Below are 25671 nucleotides of genomic sequence, written 5' to 3' on the forward strand. Positions count from 1 at the left end.
AAGGCCCACAGCTAGCTACCAGTAGTGCCAGCATAACAAGAATATACAACAAAGGGCCTAATTCAGTTTAATTTACTCAGGGAAGACTTTCCTAAGGCAATGACATCCAGCTGAGGTGAGGAGGGTGCGTAAGGCCAAGCAAAGAGGCTACAATGGCGGTGTCTGAGGCAGGGAAAGGCTTGGAGGAGGCCAAGGGCTTGGCCAACTTGGAAGACTTTAGGGGAAAGTGTGAAGTTTGGGGAGGCAGGCAATGGCCACGCTAAGAAACAGGGATTTTATCCTAAACCCATTGTACACTTTAAGCGCGGGGGGTGGAGGGGACGTGATCAGATTGGGTCTTTTAAAACCCTCTGGCAGCTGTGGGAGCAAAGTGGCTCCCACACCTAGGGGATATACTCCTGTATGTGGTAACGAGATAGGGTGGTGGCCTGGATTCCAGTGTTGGAAATGCAGGTGCAGAAAAACCATCAGATTTTCTATATTTAGGAGAGAAGCGCCCAGTGAATTCGGAAATTGGTAATGGCAGCTGGAGAAATGGAAACGTGAGAGGTGGTGCTCGAGGTTTCTGGCTCGGTGGTAGGGGTGGATGGTGGGGCATTCCGCCAGATGGGGAAGACGGGAGTTCCGGTTGAGAGGAAGGGGGGTGGGCTGCAGTCCTGGCCGTGAGGAGTCTGAGGTCCTGTGAGCCATCCAAGGGCAGAGTTGCGCAAACTGTTGGATGAGCGCTCAGAGGACAGGCCAGGGTGGAGATCTGCTGGAGGGACCTGAGGGCACACGGAGGAGGCCTGCACGGACCTGCCCAGGAACAAAGGGCAGAGAAGGCAGCCCAGGCTAGCCCAGCCCAGCCCGAGGAGCCCTCTCGCTTAAAGGTCCTGTCAGCTCCTAATGTTGCCCGCTAGAGCATCTCCTCGTGTCTACCTCTGCTCCTGCTGACTTCCCGTAAGCGGTTCGGGAGCAGCCGTCCCCAGCCCCACACCCGTTCATTTGCGGACAACCCGAAGCTGGCTCCCATCCCGAGGCTGTGACTGGGAAGGCTGGAGGCAAAGCGCGGACCGGGCAGCAATAAGGGAAGCGGGAGGCTCCGGCTCACGACGGACCTCGCGCCTCCCCTCGCGCCCAGCCCCTGGAAGGGTCCAGAGTCCCCTCTTCTCTACACCTCTTATGGAAGCCGTTGCTCTTTGAAGCCTTTGCGGCTCCTTTTAACCCGATTCCACCGTGTAGGAGTGTTGCGAGTGGGGCGTCAAGGGGGACCATCCTGTCTCCAGGGTGAGGGGTCGCTTTCAGAAATGATTTCAAAACTCCCGGTCCGGGAAGAGGGGAAGGACGAGGCCGAGAGGGGCCGAGCATTTCCCGAGGTCCCGCCCCGGGGGAAGACCCCTCGGCAGAGGTGCGTCCCGGGGACCCGCGCAGGCTGCCCGCGTCACCGCGGTTTCCGGCAACTCCACGCCCCCGGCATCTCTGGCTCCCCGGTAGTTCCGGAAGAGCGCGGCGCAGCGAGCGAGCGAGCGAGCGCGCTAGCCGGCCCGGAGCGGCTTCTGCCTCCGGAGCGGGGCGGAGGGGTCGCGGGAAGGAGGAGAGAGGTTCTCGCGCCTGCGGAGGCGGGGCGGCGCGGAGCCCAGGCGGCGCGCGCATCCCGGGGGCCTGCGCGGGCCGAGCGCTCGGGGGCGGGCCTGCGCCCGAGCGAGCGCGAGAGCTCCTGCGCCCGGGCGCACGGCGCGAGCTGCGGCGGCGGCGCTGTGGCTCGCTGGGAGCCGGGCGCCTGCAGACACAAAGGCTGGTGGGTTGTATGAGCAACCGGGGAGCCGGCAAAGGGAAAGCGAAAGCCGGGGGCGCGGCAGGTGACGGTGAAGGCGCCGCGCAGTCCTCCGAACCCTCCAGACGTCGGCGGTACCGGCGCCTGCACTCCTGCGCCAGTGGGGCCGAACCCGCGCGCCTCAGCCATGGCTATCGCCCACCTGGCCACCGAGTACGTGTTCTCGGACTTCTTGCTGAAGGAGCCCTCGGAGCCCAAGTTCAAGGGGCTGCGGCTGGAGCTGGCAGTGGATAAAATGGTCACGTGCATCGCGGTGGGGCTGCCCCTGCTGCTCATTTCGCTGGCCTTCGCGCAGGAAATCTCGATCGGTAAGGCCAGAGGGGCGGGGAGGGGCGGGTCGGCCTGGCCGGCGCTCTCCGAGGTGCCGGGGTCTGGCGGAAAGTGATTTTACTGCGCGCCCCTGGCAGTCCTGGAGGCTGCGATGGATTGAACGTTGGGAAGAAAGGTAGCCCCAGTTTCATTCTTTATCCACGTGGTTCATTTATACCCCTGTGGATCCTGCTTGCATCCCTACTGCTCAGTTCTTCTCTCTGCTCCCCACTGATCCCGACAGCGGCTGAGTGTTCATGTCCCACACTTAGGACCGGTGCCCTTGCCATCAGATTTGTCGAACGGCCTCCTGTCTCCTTCCCGTACCCCTACATTTGTGCAGTTACCTAAAATTTTGTAGCAGAGAAGTTCCTGAGTGGCTGGATAGAGGATAAGTACTCCATGAAAAGTGTGTGCGCTCTTCATTACCTGACATTTAGTTGATTCTTACAGAGACTTTGGCTTTACAGGGTTGTTGTGAATCATGGGAGAGAACTGCACTTGGCAGATGTCAGAAGGATACCAGAATTCTTCATGGTTTGGGCAGGATTACATGGCCAATAAGAGTCTGGTCTTCCTCAGATGTTCTGACTTAACACCATCAAAAAAGATGCTTATGAGTCAACAGGAAGTCAGTGTATGACAGCTAGAGACTGTTCAGTGAGGGAGAAGAGAGACCCGTGGGACTGGGCCTTGGGGAAAGCTTATGTGAGAAATTGTGGTGGTCCTGAGCTCTGGGGCATGGGTGGGAATTGAATAAGCAGAGGTGAGACCTTTGCCAAGATTATGAGATCGCAGAGAATGTTGCATGTTCCTGGAAGGAGAGAGGCAGGAAGGTTAGTCACAGTTCTTGGGATATGAGCATGAATATGGGTTCAGGTCAGTTAGAACAGAAGAGTACAGACTTGATGGTTTCAAAAGTGCAAAGTTACTGTTTGAGCAGAGGATGGACCCGTTGAAAACAGTCCTTAATAAGCCTGATGGTAACATGTAGGGTCTGTGAAGGGAGTTGGAGCTAGGGAGGCCGGATGCCAGAAGCTGGGGCATTGTTTGAGGTCTTGCGCTTGGGTGGGGGCCAGGACTTGAAGGGAAAGGATGGGAAGGGTGACTTAAAAGAGATCAAGGAGCAGTAAGCGGCACTTGGGTACCTAGTTTTTAATGGGCCATGAAGGGAAGAGACTGACCAGAGTTGTTGTAAAGGCTGCAGGCCCGAGTGATTGGAAATGGTGGTTGATTAGGAAAGGGTTGTGGTGAGCTTGACTTTGTGATCTACAGCACTAAGTCGTTAAACTTGGCAGGAAATTGCCAAATTCATTGTGGAAAATAAGTGTTCACCTTGTCTTTGGGCAGGCATAGTCATGGGGTATCCTTCCACCTTCCAAATGGCCAGGAGTTGGGGAGTTCCAATAGAAAGGAAAACCAGCAAGTAGCTTGGGTCCTGGAGATAATCTCTCCCTTCAGCAGGTGTTCCTTGAGTACCAGCTGTGGGCTGGACCAAGGACCCAGGAGTAAAGGATGCATGGTCCCTGTCATGGAGAAGCAACAGTCTTGGGCATCTATCTGATGCCAGGAGGGAGGAGTTGGTTACTCTCTGTGATCAAACTTAATGTCTACCCTGCATATTAGAGGGATTCTGAAGGCAGCTGCACTGGAAGCACTCTCGACACATCCAAGTCAATGGGCTGCCTGAGAGGCATTTGGTTGGCATTGGAAGTGGGCTTACCCAGCAGGAGCCTGACCTATGCTATGTGCACAGCACTGCTGTGTGCTGAGTGGGACATGAAAGGACTTTGAGGCATGGTCTTCTTCCCGTCCGCCTGGGCACTAGAACAAGAGTTTACCGTCCGCCTGGGCGCTAGAACAGACATGCTGACAGGTGCCATTCAGCAGCGTGTGACTCAGTGACAGGACAGTATCGCGCTCCGAGCACCAAGCAGGTGAAGGCTGGCAGGGACTGGGGTGAAGCTGTGGAGAGACCCCCATTCTTCTCAAGGGCTTCAGGACTTCCAGGGAGAGGACAGGCATGTGGGATGAAGCCAGCAGGACTAGGGAAGACCTGTCAGTACTCATAGATGAAGCCAGAAAGAAAGACATTAGATAGGAGAAGAGAGGTAACATAAATTAATGCATGGAGTTGGTATAGCGGGGTCATGTCAGGCAGCATTGATTTTTGGGTAATGTCGGCTTTTGTGTAAAAGCAAAAACAAGCAGAGCAATTAAGGAGAACAATAACAAAGAAAGAGAGTAGTAATTTAACATGTTTATTTATTTTTTACTGTTGAGAGAAAGCGAGCGCATGGGCAGGGGAGGGGCAGAGGGAGACGGAGAGAGAGAATCCCAAGCAGGCTCTGCTCTGTCCCACAAACCATGAAGTCATGACCTGAGCCAAAACCGAGTCAGATGCTCAAGTGACTAAGCCACCCATTCTCTCAAAGAATGAATAAATAAACTTAAAAAAATTTTTTTTAATCCTCTTTTTTTTTTTTAACATTTTATTTATTTTTGAGAGACAGAGACAGAGCGTGAGTGGGGGAGGGGCAGAGAGAGAGAGAGAGAGACACAGAATCCAAAGCAGGCCCCAGGCTCTGAGCTAACAGCACAGAGCCTGACACGGGGCTCGAACCCACAAACCCCAAGATCATGACCTGAGCCGAAGTCGGACACTTAACCGACTGAGCCACCCAGGTGCCCCCCCAAAATCCTCTTAAGCATAAAATAAATTTTATTTTCTAATTTCTGAAAACTAAATTTTCCATTAACTGATTTCTACAAAACAGGATGCAGATTGTAACTGGGTGACAATTTTTACTTTAAGAAAACATTTTTACTTTAAAGAAAAGATTCTAATAAATCTGAAAATTTGCACAGACTTTTTAGAATTAAAAAAGTGTATGCATATGGAAGCAGAGTGTTGAGGACTGGAGAATGTCCTCGTGATAAACCATATTAGGCTTTGTATTAAAGGCTTCTCCTTAGTCTTTGGCCCATTTTCTCACTAGTTCAGCCCACCGGGCTCCTCTCAGAAAAAAAGGGACAGACCCTGCCCAGGCCACAGGGACCCGCCGGTGGGGCAGTGAACGACCTTTATTTAGGCCCTGCTGGGTGCCGGCACAAGGGCTGCAGACAGAGTCCCCTCCACAGAGATTTTGGCCCCTTCACTTCCCATGGGCCCTGATGAGGGGCTGCTTGCAGGGATGAGGATTGCTGCAGGGGTGGGGAGCAACAAGGGACTCCACCTTGCTATTTGCCCACAAGGTGTGGGTCATCATAGAAGCGATGAGGTGCAGCCGAGCAGAGAGGGGCTGGTGCCCATGGTCAAGGTAAAGGGAACTCTGGTAGCGCCTGTAGCGGCCTGAGGCTGGGACTGCTTACTGATCCTGACTGCCCCGTGATGGAGAGAAGTACAAGCAGAAACATTCTGGAAGGAGTTGCTAGGGGACTTCTTAACCCCTGAGTTGTGGTTGGGAGCATTTTGAAGGCTTTTGGATAGTGAGCCACTGACTGTTGAACTGATGTAAGAATTAGATAACTCCTGGTCTGGTTGGGCCCGATGCTTCTACTCCGCTCTCCTGAAACACTCCAGGCCCTGCTCCCCAGAGGGTAAGTTGGGCATGGAGAAGAACAACCACTCAATTTTACATCACCTGGCGCGCAGCAGAAGACGGTCTAAATGTAATTGTGACCGGACTGGGACGATCACGTGGTGGGAGCCCGTCAAGGCAGAACGGACGCTCTGTTTGACCAGCCCTCACTTTTTCTCTCTCCGAGTCTGGCGTTATGTCTTGTACGCCACAGGCGCTCAGTCAAAATGTGGTGAAGGAAATGCTGGAGCACGTTCAGGATGCTCTGGGGTCCTCTCTTGGACTGCAGCTGGGCTGAGGGGGAGCAGGGGCATTCTGGGAAAGGGGAAGGATGGAAGAAGGGAAGCCAGGTTCACATACCAAGGTCAGGCCAGAGGTTGCAGTTGGCAGGTCCTACCCGGTGCCTGGAATTCACCAGCTAGAAGCGTGGGGTCCCTAGTATGGAGAGGGAGATTCCCAGTCGCCGGGATTCCCAGGTCTTTTAAAAATCCAAGTCATGCCTTGTCATGGTTTCCTTCCTGACGTCTGCCCCGGATAATAGCATTGACGGATGTGGGTTATCAAGAGACAGAGCCAAGTTGCCTCACTTGACTTAGAAGTCTAGGTTATATTCCAGGTGCCTCCAGTTCCCTTCTGCAGTGTTCTGGGGCAGGGAGGGAGCTGTGTTTGTAATGTTGAAGGGCTCTACCTCTACTGTGTAGGGCGGATGAATGTCATTCCCTGTGGCTCAGAGAACACACACGTCACCAGTGTGAAAGCTGCAGGGAGACAAAGTTCTGGGCCACAGAAGGCCCCTCATTCTTTTTTTTTTTTTTCATTTTCTTAATATAATGTATTGTCAAGTTGGCTAACATACAGAGTATACGGTGTGCTCTTGGTTTTGGGGGTAGATTCCCATGATTCTTTGCTCACATACAACACCCAGTGCTCATCCCAACAAGTGCCCTCCTCAGTGCCTAACACACCTGTTTTCAGAGAGAGTTTAGGAAACATGTGGGTGACAACTCTGTGTAGAATACAAACGTAAGTAGACTACATGGCCTTTAAGCTCAGATTCTGAGTATGTATCCAAACTATTGAAGAAAAGTGCTACCTTTCAACGTGAATGGGATTATGTTCTTGGGAGTCTTTTGACAGGGTCTGCGGTGCCCTTGGCTTAGGGCTGTTCAGGGCGTGATGCTGAGATACTCCTCCTCAGGGACCACTCTGATTCTCTGGTGCTGTAATCTGGCACGTTAGGCAGCCCTGGGAGAGGAGAGCTCCCGTCTGCTGCCAGGATATGCTGCTTGCCCTGAGCCCGGCTGGCTGGAGCACATGAGCCGCGGGGACAGCCAGCAGGCCCTTGGGAAGGGGTGTTTTGTCTGCCCTTCCCTCCCTGCTGCCCTCCCAGTGAACACCCACGGTTCTGGACAAAGGGGTTTGGTCTCTCCGGGCTGGCTCCACTCTGTGGCTGTTTCTACAGGGCACTGCTTCCAGTAAGCAGTGGGGAGGCTGCCAACGAGTACAAATTTTTCAGGGTGAATTTTGTCTTAACTGTTGTATTTTTATTGTACGAATAGTACCTAAATACATTGTCACGGTAAATAATGCGTAAACCTCCTCCATCATGTGCCGGAGGTAATCGCCACGGACACCTGGTACAGCCATAAAGCGCTTTCTCTCATTAGTACAACAGGTGTATGCATTCTTTTGAAAACAAATTGAGTCATGTGTAGTGGTTTGCTTTTCCCCACATAGTATGTTTTGGAGAGCATTCCATGTTAGTACATAGGCATTGCCTTACTATTAGTCTTTAACTCAAGTGTAGTTAACTTACAGTGTTAATATTCGTCTCACGTATACACTGTAATTACTCACCTCTTCCATATGTTACTCAGTGCTCATCACGACAAGTGTCCCCTTTTCCTCTTTACCTGTTTCACCCATTTCCCCCTCTTGAAACCATCAGTTTGTTGTCTGTATTTAAGAGTGTACTTTGGGGTACCCAGGTGGCTCAGTTGGTTAAGCATCTGGCTCTTGATTTCAGCTCAGGTCATGATCTCGTGGTTTATGGGATCAAGTCCTGTATCCTACTCCGTGCTGACAGCATGGAGCCTGGTTGGGATTCTCTTCTCTCTAACCCTCCCCTGCTTGTGCAAGCACTCTCTCTCAAAATAAATAAATAAACATTTTTTTAAAAGTATATTTGTCTCTTTTTTTTCTTTATTTCTTAACTTCTACATATGAATGAAATCATAGGGTATTTGTCTTTGCCTCCATCCATGTTCTTACAGAACATAGTATATCCTTATCATAATTCATCTGAGCACTCTCTGAATGATGCACATCTAGGTTCTTTCCAAATTTCTTCTATTAAATTTTTTTTATGTTTATTTGTTTTTGACAGAGAGACAGAACATGAGTGGGGAGTGGGGAGGTGGGGGGAGAGAGGGAGACACAGAATCTGAAACAGGCTCCAGGCTCTGAGCTGTCAGCACAGAGCCCGACACGGGGCTTGAACTCACAGACCGCGAGATCATGACCTGAGCCGAAGTCAGACGCTCAACCGACTGAGCCACTCAGCCACCCCGAAATTTCTTCTATTAATTAAATACAAGGTTTGTTTGTATATAAGTCTTTGTAAATACGCCCCTCCTCTCTACATTGAAAGAAGAAACCAGTATCAATTTCCAGGATGAAATCATTTTCCAGGATAGTTGTGCATTCCTGTGTTCTTACTGCAAGTACAAAACAAACAAGAGCCTCCACCACTACCTCCCTCTAAATGTGAGTCTATCAGAAGATTGGAAGAGGCATTTTGATGTGCTTCCAGCTTTAAGAAAGAAATAGCCTGTTTCAGGAGTAAAATTATAATAGTCAGTGGGCTTCCTGATGTGTTCTCATAGCATCTATAAGTTTCCTTCCTAGCACTTAACCACAAGTTACAGTTAGGTAATTTGTGTAAGTATTTGTTAAATACTGTCTCCCCCTAAGACTGTAAGTTCACTGAGGGCAGGAACCACCTGTCCTCTCTGGTTGACTGCTCCATCCATAGCCTCCAACATAAAACTTGATACATAGCAGGCGTTTAACAGAGTGTGTGAAGGAATAGAATGAGCAGGGATGTCAGAAGGATTGAATCTCTGTAAAAATGGAATTTTATGTATCTTGGAAGAGTTAGTGTTAAAAAATTGTCATAAAAATATTTGAATACTCTGTATATTATCATTGGAACTGACTAGAATAACAATAGTAGAGCAAGGAATTGAACTGAGAGATGAAAAGCAAACATTTAGTAATGATGAGATTGGTTTTTAAAACAACTAGAACTTGCCCAGGCAGCATTTGTTCTGTTTTATTCTTTTTATTTATTTATTTATTTTTTGAGTATCGTTGATACACAATGTTACATTAGTTTCAGGTGTACAAGCTAGTGATTCAACATCTCTCTGTGTTACGTTATGCTCACCTCAAGTGTAACTCCCATCTGTCACCATACAGTGCTATCACAGTATCGCTGACTATATTGCATATGCTGTGCCTTCTCTTCCCATGACTTACTCATTCCATAAGTGGTACCCCTATCTCCCACTCCCCTTCACCAATTGGCCAGTCCCCCCATGCCCCCTTCTCTCTGGCAACCATCAGTTTGTTTTACATATTTGTAGGCATGGTTCTGCTTTTCATGTATTTGTTTTCACTTATTCATTTGTTTTGTTTATTAGATTCTGCACCTGAGTGAAATCATATGGTATTTGTCTTTCTCGGTCCGACTTATTTCACTTGGCATAATACCCTCTAGTTCCATCTATGGATTGTCATAAATGGCAAGATCTCATCCTTTTTTGTGGCTGCATAATATTCTGTGTGTGTGTGTGTATGTATGTACATTTTTATACACTCATCTATTAATGTATACTTAGGTTGCTTCCATATTTTAGCTATTATAAATCATGCTGTGATAAACATAAGGTGCCTTTATCTTTTCAAATTAGTGTTTTTGTTTTCTTTGGGTAAATACCCAGTAGTGGAATTATTGAATCATATGGTATTTCTATTTTTGGTTTTTTGAAGAACCTCCTAGTGTTTTCCACAGTGGCTATATCATTTTTACAGTGGGAAAAAGACAGTGTCTTCAATAAATGATGCTGGGAAAACTGGACAGCTACATGCAAAAGAATGAAACTAGCCCACTTTCTAATACCATACACAAAAATAAGCTCAAATTGGATTAAAGACCTAAATGTGAGACCTGAAGCCATAAAAAACCTTGAAGAGAACATAAGTAGTGATTTTTTTGACGTCAGCCATAGCAACATTTTTCTAGACAGGCCTCCTAAGGCAAGGGAAATGAAAGCAAAAATCAACTGTTGGGATTACATCAGAGTAAAAAGCTTCTGCACAGCCAAGGAAACCACCAACAAAACAAAAGGCAGCCTACTGAGTTGGAGAAGATGGTTGCAAATGATATATCCAATAAGGGGTTATACTACCAAAAATACATAAAGAACTCATAAACTCAACACCAAAACAAAACAAAAAGACCAGTCTGATTAAAAATAGGCAGAAGGCATGAACATTTTTCCAAAGAAAGATGTACAGACATCCAACAGACACATGAAAAGATGCCCAACATCACTCATCAGGGAAATGCAAATCAAAACTACAATGAGCACCTCACACCGGTCAGAATGGCTAAAATAAAAAAAATAAAAATAAAAATAAAAAAAACAAACATGAAATAACAAGTTGGTGAGGATGCAGAGAAAAAGGAACCCTCATCTGCTTTTGGTGGGAAGGCCTTCTTTCTGTTTCTGTTTCAGTGCACAGTGTTCCCTGACTTGAAGAGTCCCAGTAAATTAGATCCATATTTGATTATTTACTCCTCCCTTTCTGTGTCTCCCCATTCCTACCCCAAGAAGAAAAAGGAAGGAAAGAAAATGAAACTTGAGGTGGGGAAGTCTATTCTTTCGAAATAGATGGAACTCCCATCCCTAGCAAAAACTGAAAATACATCTTGGACCTTTGGCAGATTCCAAGTTTGGATCGGCAGCATCCTTTTTAAAAACCATGCAAACACCACCTTTCTGCTGCAGATTGCTCCCTTGGATTGCTTTTGTCTCAAACCCCTAACTGAGGCAGTGAGTTTGGTCCAGAGTGGAGAAGGGTAGGCAGTTTGAGGCCCATGCCCACTGGGCCCTGGCTGAGTGAGGAGGGCAGCGTGGGGACATAGGTGGCCAGGGGTGGGGGAGGAGGGACCTACAGAGAACCCATGTGCTACCGAGGCAAGCCTGGCTCTGTGTGGGATACAACGGGCGTGTTGGGAAAGGGCTTTTCATTCTTCTGTATTTTTTATTCATCCTCTCTAAAGCTCGTACTCCTTTATATATGTGTGTGTGTCTGATTGTAAAGATAGGGCTTACTGTAGAAAATACGGGAAGTGCAGAAGAGAAACTGGTAGTAATTCTACCACCAGTGTTAGCCACTGTTACATCTTGGTGTATTTTATGCCTTGGCTTTTTATATATACATAGCTGACAGCTTCTACTTAAAAAAAAAACAAACACTAATTCAGAGCCATTTTGCCATATTCTTTTTTTTTTTTTTTAAGTTTATTTATTTTGAGAGAGACCGAACACTTAAGCATGGGAGGGGCAGAGAAAGGGAGAGAGAGAATCCCAAGCAGGCTCTGCACTGTCAGCACAGAGCCCAAGACGGGGCTCAAATCCATGAACTGTGAGATCAAGACCTGAGCCGGAGTTAAGAGCTAGATACTTAACCACCTGAGCCACCCAGGTGCCCCATTTTACCATATTCTTAAACTTGATGTTTGGTGGCTACCAAACTGGATGTTGAATAGGAATATCAAAATTTAACCCTTGCACAACATTTTTGCTAATATAAATAGCATTGTGCAGAATACACCTGAACACAAACCTCTTCACTATAAAGATTTCAGTATTTCAACAAATTGTGTACGTCTCATTATGAGGCCAAAGTGTGTGCAGACAGTTTCAGGACTGGTTGGCATGGCAGCTTGCCCTCCGGAAGGATGGTCCCTGCCGCTTCCACCAGCAGTGAGGAGAGTACCCTCCTCATCGCCGCCAGCAGCATGTAGCGATGGTCCCTGACAGTTTAGTAGATGGATACAAGTACACCATTGTTTTAGGTCACATTTATTCAATTACTGTGTTGAACATTTTTCCATAGGTATTTTTACCATTTGTATAGTTCTGTGACTCGTTCTTGTCTTTTGCTTATCTTTCAGAGGGGATGTTGGTTTCTTCTTTTTTTTTTTTTAATTTTTTTGAGGTTTATTTATTTTGAGAGAGAGAGCACATGTGCATGCTGGAGCAAGGGAGGTGTAGAGAGGGAGACAGAGGATCCCAAGCAGGCTCAGTGCAGAGCCTGACTCGGGGCTCAATCCCACAAACTGTGAGATCATGACCTGAGCTGAAATCAAGAGTCAGACATTTAACTGAAGGAGCCACGCAGGTGCCCCAGGATGTTGAGGTCTCAATGGATTTTATGAACTCTATGGGTAACATAGTTTCAGATATTTTTTGGCTCTCTTTTTTTGCAGGTATCTTCCTTTCAGTTGTCTGTGACCTTTGAATTGTGGCTGTGGTTCATTTTGATGAGCAGCAGTTGTTTTAAGTTGTCAAACTGCCCATTTTTTTAATTTCTTTAATTCTGTAATGATGAGATTGATATAGCTCCTCCTTACAGCACTTAAATAACCATCTCCTTTTTCTTCATTATCTTCAGTGATCTTATTTATTAACCTTTACCCCTTCAGTCTGTTTTGTTCTTTTGATGGTGGAAGTCAAGACTATAGCTAATTCCCCCCTTTATTCCCCCATGTCATTTATTGAGGAACCTATTCTTTACTCATCAATCTATGGTGGTTTTCTTACTACAAACTCTTATGTAAGTGAGCCTGTTTTCGGGCTATGTGTATCGTCCCTCTGGTCTATTCTTGTAAAACACCAGACCTTTCTGTTATTGCTTTCCTACTGGCTTGTTTCTAGGTGCAAGGAGATACGTGTGTCAATTAAGTAACTGCAATCATGGAATATTAGAATCATGAGCTAAGAAACCAGTGCAAAGCTCAGCAGTTGAAGCAACAGACTTGCCTAGGGCAGATCGTTGCATCTTTAGGAGAAAAATTCTTCACACCGTATTAAATATTTAAAATGTTATTGGATTACAGGAAGAGGATCATTATCAGCTGGTCCTTATTGGGAACTTGTCAGGTTATCTCAACTATTGGACATTTTGTTTTGATAGTTGCAAGAACCAGTCTATTGCTACATTTTGGGGTGTCATCAAGGTTACTTTCCATATTTTGATCACTGCTATTCCTCTGTCTTTGGGAAACAGATTATGAATGGGCTTTGAGAAGAATTACGATTTCCAAGTTGGTTTGGAAAGTGGTGAATATTCCAGGAGGAAGTATGAATAAGCTGTACATGACCTCAGTGCTTCAGCTGATGAGACAGGCTGTGGGCATGAGGCTGTCCTGAGATGCTCCCTGCCCCAGTGCCAGTAGGTCTCACCACCTGCTGCTGATAGGATAGTGGAGGGAGTTTCCCAGATTTCCCAAATTCGAATTTGCCACGTCTGTAAGTATGTGTGTTTGTGTGTGTCTATGTTAAAGTTCAGACAGTAAGAGAAAATTAAAGCCCTGCCCTTGCTCACTCCCCAGAGGTAACTAACTACCATTACTGTGTACTGTTAGTGTTTTGTGCTGCTCTGTGTTCCCGTGGAAAAAACATGATTTTATTTGCATTTCGTTATTATTAAATTTTTAAAGTTTTTTTGAGAGAGAGTGAGTGAGGGAGGGGCAGAGAAGAGAGAGGGAGACATAGAATCTGAAGCAGGCTCCAGGCTTTGAGCTGTCAGCACAGAGTCTGATGGGGGACTCGAACTCACGGACCATGAGATCGTGACCTGAGCTGAAGTCAGATGCTTAACCGACTGAGCCACCCAGGCGCTGCCGTTATTATTAAATCTTTAAGAAAATGTTATGCCACGTATTAATAGTGTGCAATTTGCTCACTTATCTGCAGTGTGTCCTGGAGATATTTTCACGTTGGTGCACGTAGATGTATCTGCCTCACTGTTTTTGGTGGGGCATCATTTTCTGTAGTCTGACTATACCCCAGTTCATTCAACTATTCTGTTAAGGGACATGGAAGTTCATTCTGCATTTTCCTACTATACACAGTGGCTCAGTGAACATCCTTGGATGTGCTTCCTCATGCAAAATGTGTTTCTCTAGATCAGTGGTTAGTGGTTCTCAAACTTTTTGGTCTCATGACATTTCACACTCTTAAGTCTTATTGAAGATTTCAAAGAACTTTTGTTTGTGGATTGTGTCTGTCAGTATTTATCATGTTAAAAATTAAAACAAATTGTGAAAACATGAACTTAAAATAATAAGAAGCCCATTACATGTCATATTGTCATATATTTTCATTAAAATGTGTTATTTTTTCACATATGTGTGAAACATATATATTTTCATTTAAAAAACTTCAAAAACAAAAATCTTATAAGAAGCGTAGCGTTTTCCATTTTTGCCAGATCTCCTTATTGTCTAGCTTAATGGAAGACCACTGCATTCTCACATCTGCTTTTCATTCATTATGTGGCAATATCCCATGTCCGTAGCCTCTGGAAACTCACTATCTAAACTCATAAAAGAATGAGAGTAAGAAGGCAAATAAAGCTGATTGTGAAAGCAGGCTTAACAGCACAATCTTCTTGAAAGATTCTCAGGTATCAGACCACACTTTGAGAACCATTGCTCCAGGGTCAGACTTGAGGGTGGAGTTGGAAGTTCAAGGGTCACAAGGTATGCACATTCCAAATATAAAAGCTACTTCCGGTTGCTCTCAGAAGTGTTAACTCACACACATCAGGGATGTAGGGGAGCAGCCCCCTTCCCCACTTCTTTACTGATACTTAATATTTTCGGAGTTTTATATTTGCCATTCTCTTGGAAACGGCATCTCACTGTTTCAGTTAGTAGTCCCCTATTTGCACTGGGATTTCACAAGACGTGGCTCTGGGGTCTGGCTATGACACTTAGAGGTGTGCTAGGGGCTGCTCATTGTTTCCAGCCACTTACTGTTGCGTTTTGGCCTCAGGTATTTGATCCTAGAAAGACCATCAGGTCTCAGCTCTTTATCATTGCTTTATGAAATCTCCTCCAACCCCAGTCTATCTTGACTATTTTTTTTTTTTAAGCGAAAGTTTTCCTGCTTAATCTTAGTCAATGAGCAAAACTAGCACATGCCTACTAGGAAATGTAAGGATGTCTTTTATTTTATTTTATTTTGTTTTATTGTATTGTATTTTATTTTTATTTATTTATTATTTTTTTTAATTTTTATTTATTTTTTTTAATTTTTTTTAAATTTTTTATTTTTAACGTTTATTTATTTTTGAGACAGAGAGAGACACAGCATGAACGGGGGAGGGTCAGAGAGAGAGGGAGACACAGAATCTGAAACAGGCTCCGGGCTCTGAGCTGTCAGCACAGATCCTGATGCGGGGCTCGAGCTCACAGACCGCGAGATCATGACCTGAGCTGAAGTCGAACGCTTAACTGACTGAGCCACCCAGGCGCCCAAAATTTTTATTTTTTTAAATATAATGTCAATTTGGCTAACATGCAGTGTGTACAGTGTGCTCTTGGTTTTGGGGGTAGATTACCACAATTCATTGCTTACGTGCAACACCCAGTGCTCCTCCCAACAGGTGCCTCCTCAATGCCCATCACCCATTTTCCCCTCTCCCCGTCCCCCCCGCCATCAACCCTCAGTTTGTTCTCAGTATCCAAGAGTCTCTTATGGTTTGCCTCCCTCCCTCTCAGTTTGTAACTATTTTTTCCCCTTCCCTTCCCCCATGGTCTTCTGTTAAGTTTCTCAAGTTCCACATGGGTGAAAACATATAATATCTGTCTTTCTCTGACTTATTTCACTTAGCATAATACCCTCCAGTTCCACCCACAGTGCTGCAAATGGCAGGATTTCATTCTTTCTCATTGCCAAGTAGTATTCCATTGTATATATAAACCACATCTTCTTTATCCATTCATCAGTTGATGGACATTTGGGCTCTTTCCATACTTTGGCTATTGTTGAAAGTGCTGCTATGAATTGGGGTACATGTGCCCCTATGAATCAGCACTCCTGAATCCTTTGGATAAATTCCTAACAGCGCTATTGCTGGGTCATAGAGTAGTTCTATTTTTAATTTTTTGAGGAACCTCCACACTGTTTTCCAGAGCAGCTGCACCAGTTTGCATTCCCACCAACAGCGCAAGAGGGTTCTCGTTTCTCCACATCCTCACAAGGGTCTGTTGTTTCCTGAGTTGTTAATTTTAGCCATTCTGACAGGTGTGAAGTGTTATCTCAGTGTGGTTTTGATTTGTATTTCCCTGATGATGAATGACATTGAGCATTTTTTCATGTGTGTCGGCCATCTGGATGTCTTCTTTGGAAAAGTGTCTCTTCATGTCTTTTGCCCATTTCTTCACTGGATTATTTGTTTTTCGGGTGTTGAGTTTGGTAAGTTCTTTATAGACTGTGGATACTAACCCTTTATCTGATATGTCATTTGCAAATTCCTTTTCCCATTCCGTCAGTTGCCTTTTAGTTTTGTTGATTGTTTCCTTTGCAGTGCAGAAGCTTTTTATCTTGATGAGGTCCCAATAGTTCATTTTTGCTTTTAATTTTCATGACTTTGGAGATGTGCGCAGCAAGAAATTGCTGCAGTTGAGGTCAAAGAGGTTGTTGCCTGCTTTCTCCTCTAGGGTTTTGATGGTTTCCTGTCTCACATTTAGGTCTTTCATTGTAAGGATGTCTTTTAAAAAAGTCTTTTGGGGGCACCTGGGTGGCTCAGTCAGTTGAGCTTCCAACTTCGGCTCAGGTCATGATCTCACGGTTTGTGGGTTCGAGCCCCGCGTCGGGCTCTGTGCTGACAGCTCAGAGCCTGGAGCCTGCTTCCGATTCTGTGTCTCCTTCTCTCTCTCTGCCCCTCCCCCGCTCATGCTCTGTCTCTTTCTGTCTCTCAAAAATAAATAAATGTTAATAAATAAATAAGTCTTTTGCATCTCCTGGGTGGCTCAGTTGGTTGAGCATATGACTCTTAATTTTGGCTTAGGTCATGATCCCAGAGTCATGAGATCAAGCCTGTGTTGGGCTCCACACTGGGCATGGAGCCTGCTTGAGAGTCTGTCTCTCCCACTCTGTCCCTCTCCCCTGCTCATGCCCTCTCTCTCACACTCTCTTAAAAAACAAAACAAAACAAAAAACAACAAAGCTCTTTCTTTTAAGTGTTAACATCTGCTGCACATTTGATGATCATGCATAAGGGTTCTTAAAATTTCAAAAAGCACAGAGAGAGACGTTCTGTACCCTTTCTTGGTGAGGTTCCCCTCTTCTTTGACCAGGTTGTGTTTGCAAAACAGAAAATGATATCTATCAAATGAGAGAATAGATGGAAAGAGGCCTGAAGCATGGTTTGTATTCAGTACGTGCTGGTTGACGCTGAAGCTAGTGTATGTTAAGCTTTTGCAACCTGGGCGTGCTTTGCAGTATTGTGTTGAGCCAGTACAGCTGAGATGAGAGGCTTTGCTTCTTCCCAGCTCTCCCTCATACTCAGGCACCACTCAGGGGCTGGAGGCTCAACTCTGGATGAGTCTGGGTGACAGTAACTTGCCTCCTTTCCCTTCGCCAGTGTCCCTTACAGGAAGGAGAGTCTGATGATTGTGAAAATCTTCTTCCTAATAAGGCTTCATTCCTTCTAAGTCTCTGTAAACTCTCTAAGCCTTTATGCTTTCAGTTTTCTCTGCTGCACACACCAAAGTGAATAGTGGGACAGAAAACGGATGCTCTGGGGCTGTCTGGGCGGCTCAGTCGGTTAAGTGTCCGACTTCAGCTCAGGTCACGATCTCATGATTTGTGGGTTCGAGCCCTGCATTGGGCTCTGTGCTGACGGCTCAGAGCCTGGAGCCTGCTTCAGATTCTGTGTCTCAGTCTCTCTACCCCTCACTCGCACTCTGTCTCTCTCTCTCAAAAATAAACAAACATGAAAAAAGAAAAAAGGATGTGCTGTAAAGAACAGAAGGAACACTCTTGTGACACTTACTGCTTCCCACTGAGGAACAGCTGTGTGGGGCATGTGGGCCCAAAAGGCATCTCGCCTTAGAATCTGTTTCAACCCTTGTAACGTGAGGACATTGGGCTAAAATTAGTTACTGGATGCACACCAGTCCCCTTCTGATTCTGGCCTGTGGTTCCCGCTGTGCCTTACTGTTCTTTTCCACCCCTCATCTCCATTTGTTCATGTTCTTATTCATTTGGCCCTTCACTGAGCACCGCACTGTGCACTAGGACCTAGCAGTGAAGAAGGCCGGGAGCTTGCAGCCTGGCAGGGGAGACAGCGCCCCGGGAATTGCTGTGAGCAGTATTTTGGAGCAAGGGCCCTGGTGGGGAGCCTCACCCCATCCGGGACACTGGAGATGGCTTTAGGAGGAGCAGTCCATCAGCCTCTGTGGAGCCTCTTAGGGGAGAGCAGACATGGTTTCTTGAGAGAAGCAGAAGAGAGTCAGTGTTACTGGGGCCTGTTGAACAGGGGGAAGAGGCCGGGAGCAAGACCTGGGAGGGGTGGGCAGGGGCCCCATCAAGGAGCGCCTGTGGCATTCGGATTTTAGCTTATCCAGCGCAGTCAGAGGGCTCTTAGCTAAACGGGACATAATCACAGCCACGTTTTAAAACCTCACCCGGGTACGCTGCAAGAATGGATTGCAGTTGTGGAGAGACTAATTAGGGGCTCCTGCAGTGCAGTTCGGGCTGACGATCTCTGTGCACTTTGAGGATGGGGACTGTTACAGGTGTCTTGGACTCCGCCACAATATTCTGTATGGGGCGGATACCTTATCACAGTTTCCCAGGAGCCATCATGGGGAACTCCGTGAGCACATGGGAGCTCTCCTGCCCCTCCTGGGGTGTTGGAGCTGACCTGGGAAGGACCAAAGCCAGTCCCATTGGGCAGCTCTGCTCTGGGGTTTCGTGGTCACTTCCGCAGCCTGGCCTGGCACTGGACGGTGAGGAAGGAGTGGGCCGGGCCTGGTGTGGAAGCCTGATGTCCTGGGTGGGGCTGGCGGTTGGCGCTCAACACCAGGCCGAGCAGGCGACCCTGTTGTGGGCCTGTGAGAAGCTGCAGCTCTGGAAGGGCCCTGGAGGGGGGCAGCTGAAGGGGCTGGGGTCCTGCAGGGAAATGCCATTTCCCTCTGCGCCTGGACAGTTGCTCCCAATGCCTGCCTTCCTCTGCTGTCTTTAGGACCAGTATTAACAGCTACTGAGGTGCATGTATACACACACACACACACACACACACACACACACACACACATTTTATGAAGGCTCTACTTTTCTAGAGCATTGTTAAGTTCAGAGCAAAACTGAGGGGAGGTACAGAGATTTGCTAAATACTCCCTGCCCCTACACAGGCATGGCCTTCCCCATTATCAACATCCCCCGCAAGAGTCGTACATTCTGTGGGCTGAAACCATGAAAATGACCTGTATCCATCATTATGGTATCATACAGAATATTTTCACTGCCCTAAAAATCCTCTGTGCTCTGCTTATTCGACCCCTACCCCCACACCCCTGGCAACCACTGATCTTTTTACAGTCTTTAGAGTTTGGTCTTTTCCACAGTGTCATAGAGTTGGAACCGTACGGTATGTAGCCTTTTCAGATTGGCTTCTTTCACTTAGTCATACACACTTAACGTTTCTCCATGACTTTTTGTAGCTTACTGGCTCATTTCTCTTTAAATTTTTTTTTTAAATGTTTATTTAGTTTTGAGAGAGAGACAGAGACAGAGTGTGAGCAGGCAAGGGGTAGAGAGAGAGGGAGACACAGAATCAGAAGCAGGCTCCAGGCTCCAAGCTGTCAGCACAGAGCCCGACACGGGGCTCGAACTCACAAATCACGAGATCATGACCTGAGGCAAAGTCCGACACTCAACTGAGCCACCCAGGCTCCCCAGCTCATTTCTCTTTAGTGTTGAGTATCCCATTGTCTTGAGGGACCACGGTTTATCTGAAGGACGTCATGGTTGCTTCCAAATTTTGGCAATTATGAGTAAAGCTGCTGTAAACCTCCATGTGCAGGTTTTTGTGTAGACATGAGTTTTCAAGTCCTTTGGGCAAATACTAAGGAGCAGGATTACTGGATCATGTGGTAAAAGCATGTTTAGTTTCTTAAGAACCTGCCCGAACGTCTTCCAAAGTGGCTCTACTATATCGCATTCCCAGTCACAACGAATGAGTGTTCCTATTGCCCCAAGTGTTGTCAGTGTTCCAGATTTTGGCCATTCTAATAGGCACGTACTGGTACCTTGTTTTCATCTGCATTTCTCTGATGACACATGAGACTCTCTTCATGTACTCGTTTCCCATCTGCTTGTCTTCTTTAGTGAGGTGTTTGCTAAGGTCTTTGGCCATTTTTAATTGAGTTGTTTGTTTTCTTATGTTGAGTTTTAAGAGTTTGTTGTATATTTTGAGTAACAGTTGTCTCTCACCTGAACCCAGCATATACTGACTCCACCTGTGTGTCAGGTCCTTTCAGCACCGTGTTTTCCTGGCAGCAGTCCTTCCAGACAGTTCCATTTGTTTTTCACTTTTGAGAGACTGTGGGATAGCCATTAAGATGCGAGTTTTGGAGCCTCCAATCCCGGCAGGCGACATACCCACTGTGAGACCTGAGGCAAGTTGCATAATTTCTCTGTCCCACAGTTTCCTCATCAGTAAATTGGGTAAGAGTAGAGCCTGTCTCATGGGGTGGTGACAGTGAAAGGGACTAGCACAGCGAGCACCAGACCAGGGTCTAGGACAGGGCAGGCACTCTGGAAAGACTGGCTGCCGAGCCGACAGATGAGGAACTGAGGCGGGCAGAGGTCAGATCACCAGCCCGGGGGCATGCGGAGCGGGCCTGGTAAGCAGCTCCGTCCTGAAGCCTGTGTACTCTGCCCTCCCCCAGTCTTGTGAGCGGGGAGTAGTGCAGACAGAGCAGGCTAGCTCGTGCCCCAGCACAGAAGCTGCTCACTTATGCTGGGGCTTGGGTCCCGCCGCTGTGGGATCGCCCTCCCCACCGCTTGCACTCTTGCTGGGGAGGCCACTTGCTCTGCTGCAGCCATGACCAGCCCCACCCCAGCCCTGCAGGTCACCAGGGCTGCAACTGTGGGGCTGACGGCCCCAAGGACATTGAAACCCCTCCCCCCACCAAGCCCTCCCTGCCAGCACTACAGGATCGAGTCTGCAGGGTTGTCCTTTACGTGATCCCCAGATGGACCCTGTGTCCCTGGTGCAGTGGTCTGCTCCCCTTCATAATGCGCCGCAAACTCTAAAGGCTCCAGGTGTCTGCTTGGGCTGGTTCCCCAGCTGGGTCCTCCTCCCTTCAAACAGGAACACCTGCCAGGGCTCAGCCATCACCCTGATGCACTTTGTCTTGTCTGTTATCACTGGTGGCTCTGTTCTTGGCCTCCTCTACTGGACTGTAAGCTCTTCGAGGACAGGGACCATGTCGTCTTTATCTTTGAGTCCCTTGTGTGCCCCATACACCATGTGCACAGTAGACGCCCAGTGAATCTCTGTTGGGTTGAGCTTAGCACCACTGAGTTCTGAGTACCTTTGGGAGAACATCTGTGCTGTGTTGCCCTGTGATAGACACAGGAAGAACAGAGCTCCTGGGGAGGGTAGGTGTCCTTGGCACCTTGGCTGTCTCTGATATGCTGCTGGCACAAAGGCCCTGTGCCATTAAATACCTAGCTCTGATGAACTTGGATGTCTCTTTTCTTTTTTGAGGCTTCTGGAGAAAAGTGTTTGCTGTGTAATCCACGATGTCTTGGAATGAGTGTCTTTGTATTTGCAAATGAGTCTTGTGACCGGTTATCTGAATAATGGTAACAGTTGTTGTGAGTTGTTTTCATTTTATTGGAGTCACTAACTTTGATTCATTACCAGATTTAGACACTCAAAGCCTTATCCTACACAATAGAGCTCCTTTGTTGCCAGAACTCCAAAAGCTAGCTTTTACAAGCCATCATTGAGGGGGAAATGATGCAAAAGGACTTAACAAAGCTGTCTGGTCTCAGGCTGTGGCCCCATTAAATCTAAGATCCCAGTTATCCAAGGCAGGCTTTCACGTTCATGTTCAAGAGTTCAAGAGTTTCATGTTCAAGAGTTGTGGGAGATACGACAGATGTGTAAACCAGTTAATAAAGGTGAAATTCAAATAATTATAAGTGCACTGAAGAAAATAATACAGGATGTGACTGAGGAGCCCCGTATCCCCATTGCTTACCGTGGAGTCTGATGCATAGACATAAAACTGACAGCTGCTGCTTATTGAGTTCTGACGGTATGCTGGCACTGTGGCAAGCATTTCTGTGAGGCTTTGCCAATGAGAAAAATCAGGTTCTCAGAGGTTAAGTGACTTGTTAGTAAAAGAGAAAACCCAACGGCTCTTCGATATCGTGAGATCTTTATAAAAGCAATATTCAGGAATAAAGATTCCAGAACCTTTCCCCCCGACCCTAAAGATTTACCTAACTTTTCCCTTCAGGCTAAAATGCCTTCCCCCTATCCAGTTGGACTTCCATATTTCTTTCCACATAGGTTGTCCTCTGTGTCAGGGACGACTGGCTGGATGGTAATTTTCTTCTAAGCTCTTTATACTTAAAAGTGTCTGTTAAATTGCCCCTTGGCCTTAAGTGTCTGTTCATCGGACGTTTTTTCTTAAGCTGACTTCATGCCCCTGACCTCCCTGTTTGGACAGCATCCATTTCTCGTGTTCACACAGTTTTGAAATTGTGTGTCTCCCTGCTGCCCTCTTACAGTGCAGAAATCCAGGCTGCATTTCCTTTCGTGGAGGTGTGGCAGGTCTGGGACTGCTAAGGAACTTATTCCTGGCTCTTACATGTCGTATTCCTGCTGGGATGGTTTGATGACACAGTTTATTTGATCTGGCCCTTCCCTTCCATGGGTCCAGCCTCCGTCCCTACTGAGTAAACTCCACGCAGAGATAAAGACTCATATGTGCCACCGACTGAGCCAGCCAGATGCCTGGCACTGTGGGTTTTGATGACACTTTCTTATCAGCTTGGGCCCGGAGCTCAGGACCAGACTGCTGGGGAGCTGAGGCTCGCCCTTTCCTGCTTCTTCTCGTGTCATTGGCTGGCCTGGCATTGCACAGCACCTACCCTTCTGCACTCCACCCTGCCTCCATGCCCTGCCTCCACCTTCTCTCCTCCCTGGTCACTCATTCCCAGGGTGTCATCACCCTGGGGGAAGAGCAGGGACTTGGGATCATGTCGCATCTGCACCAAGTATTAGCCGTCTGACTTTGGAAGTTACTCTGAGCCTTATTTCTTCATCTGACAAATAGGACCAGATGACAACTAGTCTGTAGGTTCTTTCATTGGATTGAACAAGAGCATCTAATAATTCCTATTTAATTGTAGTATTTAATAAATGACCCATTTTCCTTTAGTAAGTGATTCTGTGATGGGAAGTAGCTTGTATGTGATCAGTACGTGAGGGAATACCAGTATGGGGGAGTCACATTGGTTTTCATGGCTTGGCGAGTACATGGTACCCATTCACCCCATGCTTTTCCTCTGGGCTCCGTTTGGTCATGTGCCGTGTTTCAGAAGTGCTGTCGGGCAGTTCTGTCTGGTCTTTCTCCATTTTCCTTTCTCTTCTTGTCCACATAACCCAGCAACCTTCTTCACATACCCTTTCATCGCACTACTATGTTTTTATCAGGATTGTTGCTGTTTGGTTAGTGCTCTAGGTACAGATCTTGTGTGATTTTCTAGAACGGTGCTATTTTTTTTTAACACGTGAATGGCATTATAGCAGAGATGCTTGTGTTGATTTCTTTGTTCTGCCTTCCATCTGGCCTTTTGCACTGCGCTTCATTTCATGGAACCAATCCTTTAGCCTGGACCTGGCTAGGACCTACAGGAAATCAAAGACAGTTCAGCCAGGGGCACCTGGATGACTCAGTTGGTTAAGTGTCTGACTTTGGCTCAGGTCATGATCTCACAGCTTGTGAGTTCGAGCCCTGTGTGGGGCTCTGTGCTGACAGCCGGGAGCCTGGAGCCCGCTTCGGATTCTGGAGCCCTCTCTCTCTCTCTCTCTCTGCTCCTCCTCCACTCCCGCTTTGTGTCTCTCGCTCTCAAAAGTAAATAAGCATTAAAAAAAATTTTTTTTAAACAAAGACAATGCAGGCAGTTGCGTACTGTGACTGTTTTTTGTTTTTGTTTTGTTTTATTTTGTTTTTTCTTTAGAGAGAGAGAGCATGAGCAGGGGAGGGGCAGAGAGAGAGGGGGACAGAGATTCCAAAGTGGGCTCTGTGCTGACAGCAGCAAGCCCGATGAGGGACTTGAACCCACCAATTGTGAGATCATGACCTGAGCTGAAGTCAGATACTCAACCAGCTGAGCCCCCGTGTCTTTTCATGTGTGCCCCTGTGACTGTTTTTTCGTGTTGTTTTCACCTGCACTGTTGTGGTACATTCCTGACTGGTGTCCGCTTCTATTCTTGACCCTGGATGCGCAGTTGTTGACATCGCATCTAGAGTAACCCTTTAAAATGAAAATCAGAATATATGTTTGTGTTAAAAATTCTGAAAGTTATTCTGTGTGAATTTTAGGATTGAGGAAATGAATATGTGGATATATTTGGGATCTAGGGTTCTCACTGTAAGAGAAAATACAGATGTGGACTGGGGGAAGGGCAGTGGTGTTAAATTGGAATTTTCAGTATAAAGTCCGTCTCTCTCTCTCACACACACATGTACAAATTGATTTCCTAGCTGTGTCTGCCAAAGGAGGCTAGGAGCAACGGCATCCCTGAGCAGTGGGCACATCTGGCTTCCATATCCTGGGTTTACAAATTCCGTTACCCACTAAAAGGAACTGGGGCTCCCTGAAGAGAGAATTCTTAAACTTATTCCCCACAGGGACCATGGCAGAAGGACACAGGAGCTAGTTTGAAACATTTTGAGTGTCAAAATAAGTAACAGCAACCAGATCATAAACTATTGAAAAACAAAAGACCATATGAGTCCATATTGATACTAAAAAGCATAAATTGGGGGAAGGGGAAGTTCCTTGTTATTGTAAAATGCTAACTGTTACAAATGCAGAGGGAAGGATAAAGTTGGAAAACTCCATCTGCGACCCCAGTTGAAGTGTCTGATTCACCCCTGGGTGAAAGTTTGTTGGGGACCAAATACTTACACAGTCAGAGGACACAGACAACTTGTTTCTCAGGAAAAAAAGGCACTTTCACGGCAAAGCCCTGACAGCAGCTTAACCAAGTAACCGTCATATGTGACATCACTTGTCCTGGAGGAAACCGATGTTAGGTGCCTTCCCAGGCTGTCCTGCAAGGGACCCCCAACCCTTCTGTAGGAGACCTGCCTGTAATGCACAGTCTGGGTTGGAGCATGAAAAGACAAGCAGATGAACACACATTAGGGATCATCACACAAAACAGAGGGCCTGTGGTCTTTGCCCCCATGAGGGTCACAAATAACAGAGGAAGGCTGTGGAACCCTTCTACGACAGGGTGACTGAAGAGACGTGACATCTGGATGCATGCTGTATGGTGCAGGATTGGATCCTGATTGGAGGAGGGGAAAGTTGCTGCATAAGATAGTTTAGAAAATCCGAACATAGATAGCAGTATTGTATTTTTTTAAAAAATGGATAATTGCACTGGGTTCTATAGGAATGTCTTGTTCTTAGAATCACCCACTCCTGAGAGGAAAGGGTCGTGACCTCTGCAACTTACTCTCAGGTGGTTCGGGAAGAAAAATAAACGTATGTATTATATATACATGTATAGATGGAGAGAGCAGAATGTTAACAATGGTTGAATCCAAATGCCAGAGTA

The 25671-nt window shown here is 46.8% G+C and overlaps 1 protein-coding gene across 1 annotated transcript in view; it reads left to right on the forward strand.

Moving 5' to 3' along the window:
• The first annotated feature begins 1686 nt into the window (after window positions 1-1686).
• PANX1 (pannexin 1) overlaps window positions 1687-25671 on the forward strand; it is a 46662-nt gene continuing 22677 nt past the window's right edge. Inside the window, exon 1 of the mRNA XM_019450100.2 lies at window positions 1687-2121. Coding sequence (XP_019305645.2) covers window positions 1941-2121 — 181 coding nt within the window. The 5' untranslated portion in view covers window positions 1687-1940. The remainder of the gene's footprint in view (window positions 2122-25671) is intronic.

The sequence above is a fragment of the Panthera pardus genome, unplaced genomic scaffold (assembly GCF_024362965.1).
Source record: "Panthera pardus isolate Hobbes unplaced genomic scaffold, ASM2436296v1 HiC_scaffold_12, whole genome shotgun sequence".
Classification (NCBI taxonomy): domain Eukaryota; kingdom Metazoa; phylum Chordata; class Mammalia; order Carnivora; family Felidae; genus Panthera; species Panthera pardus.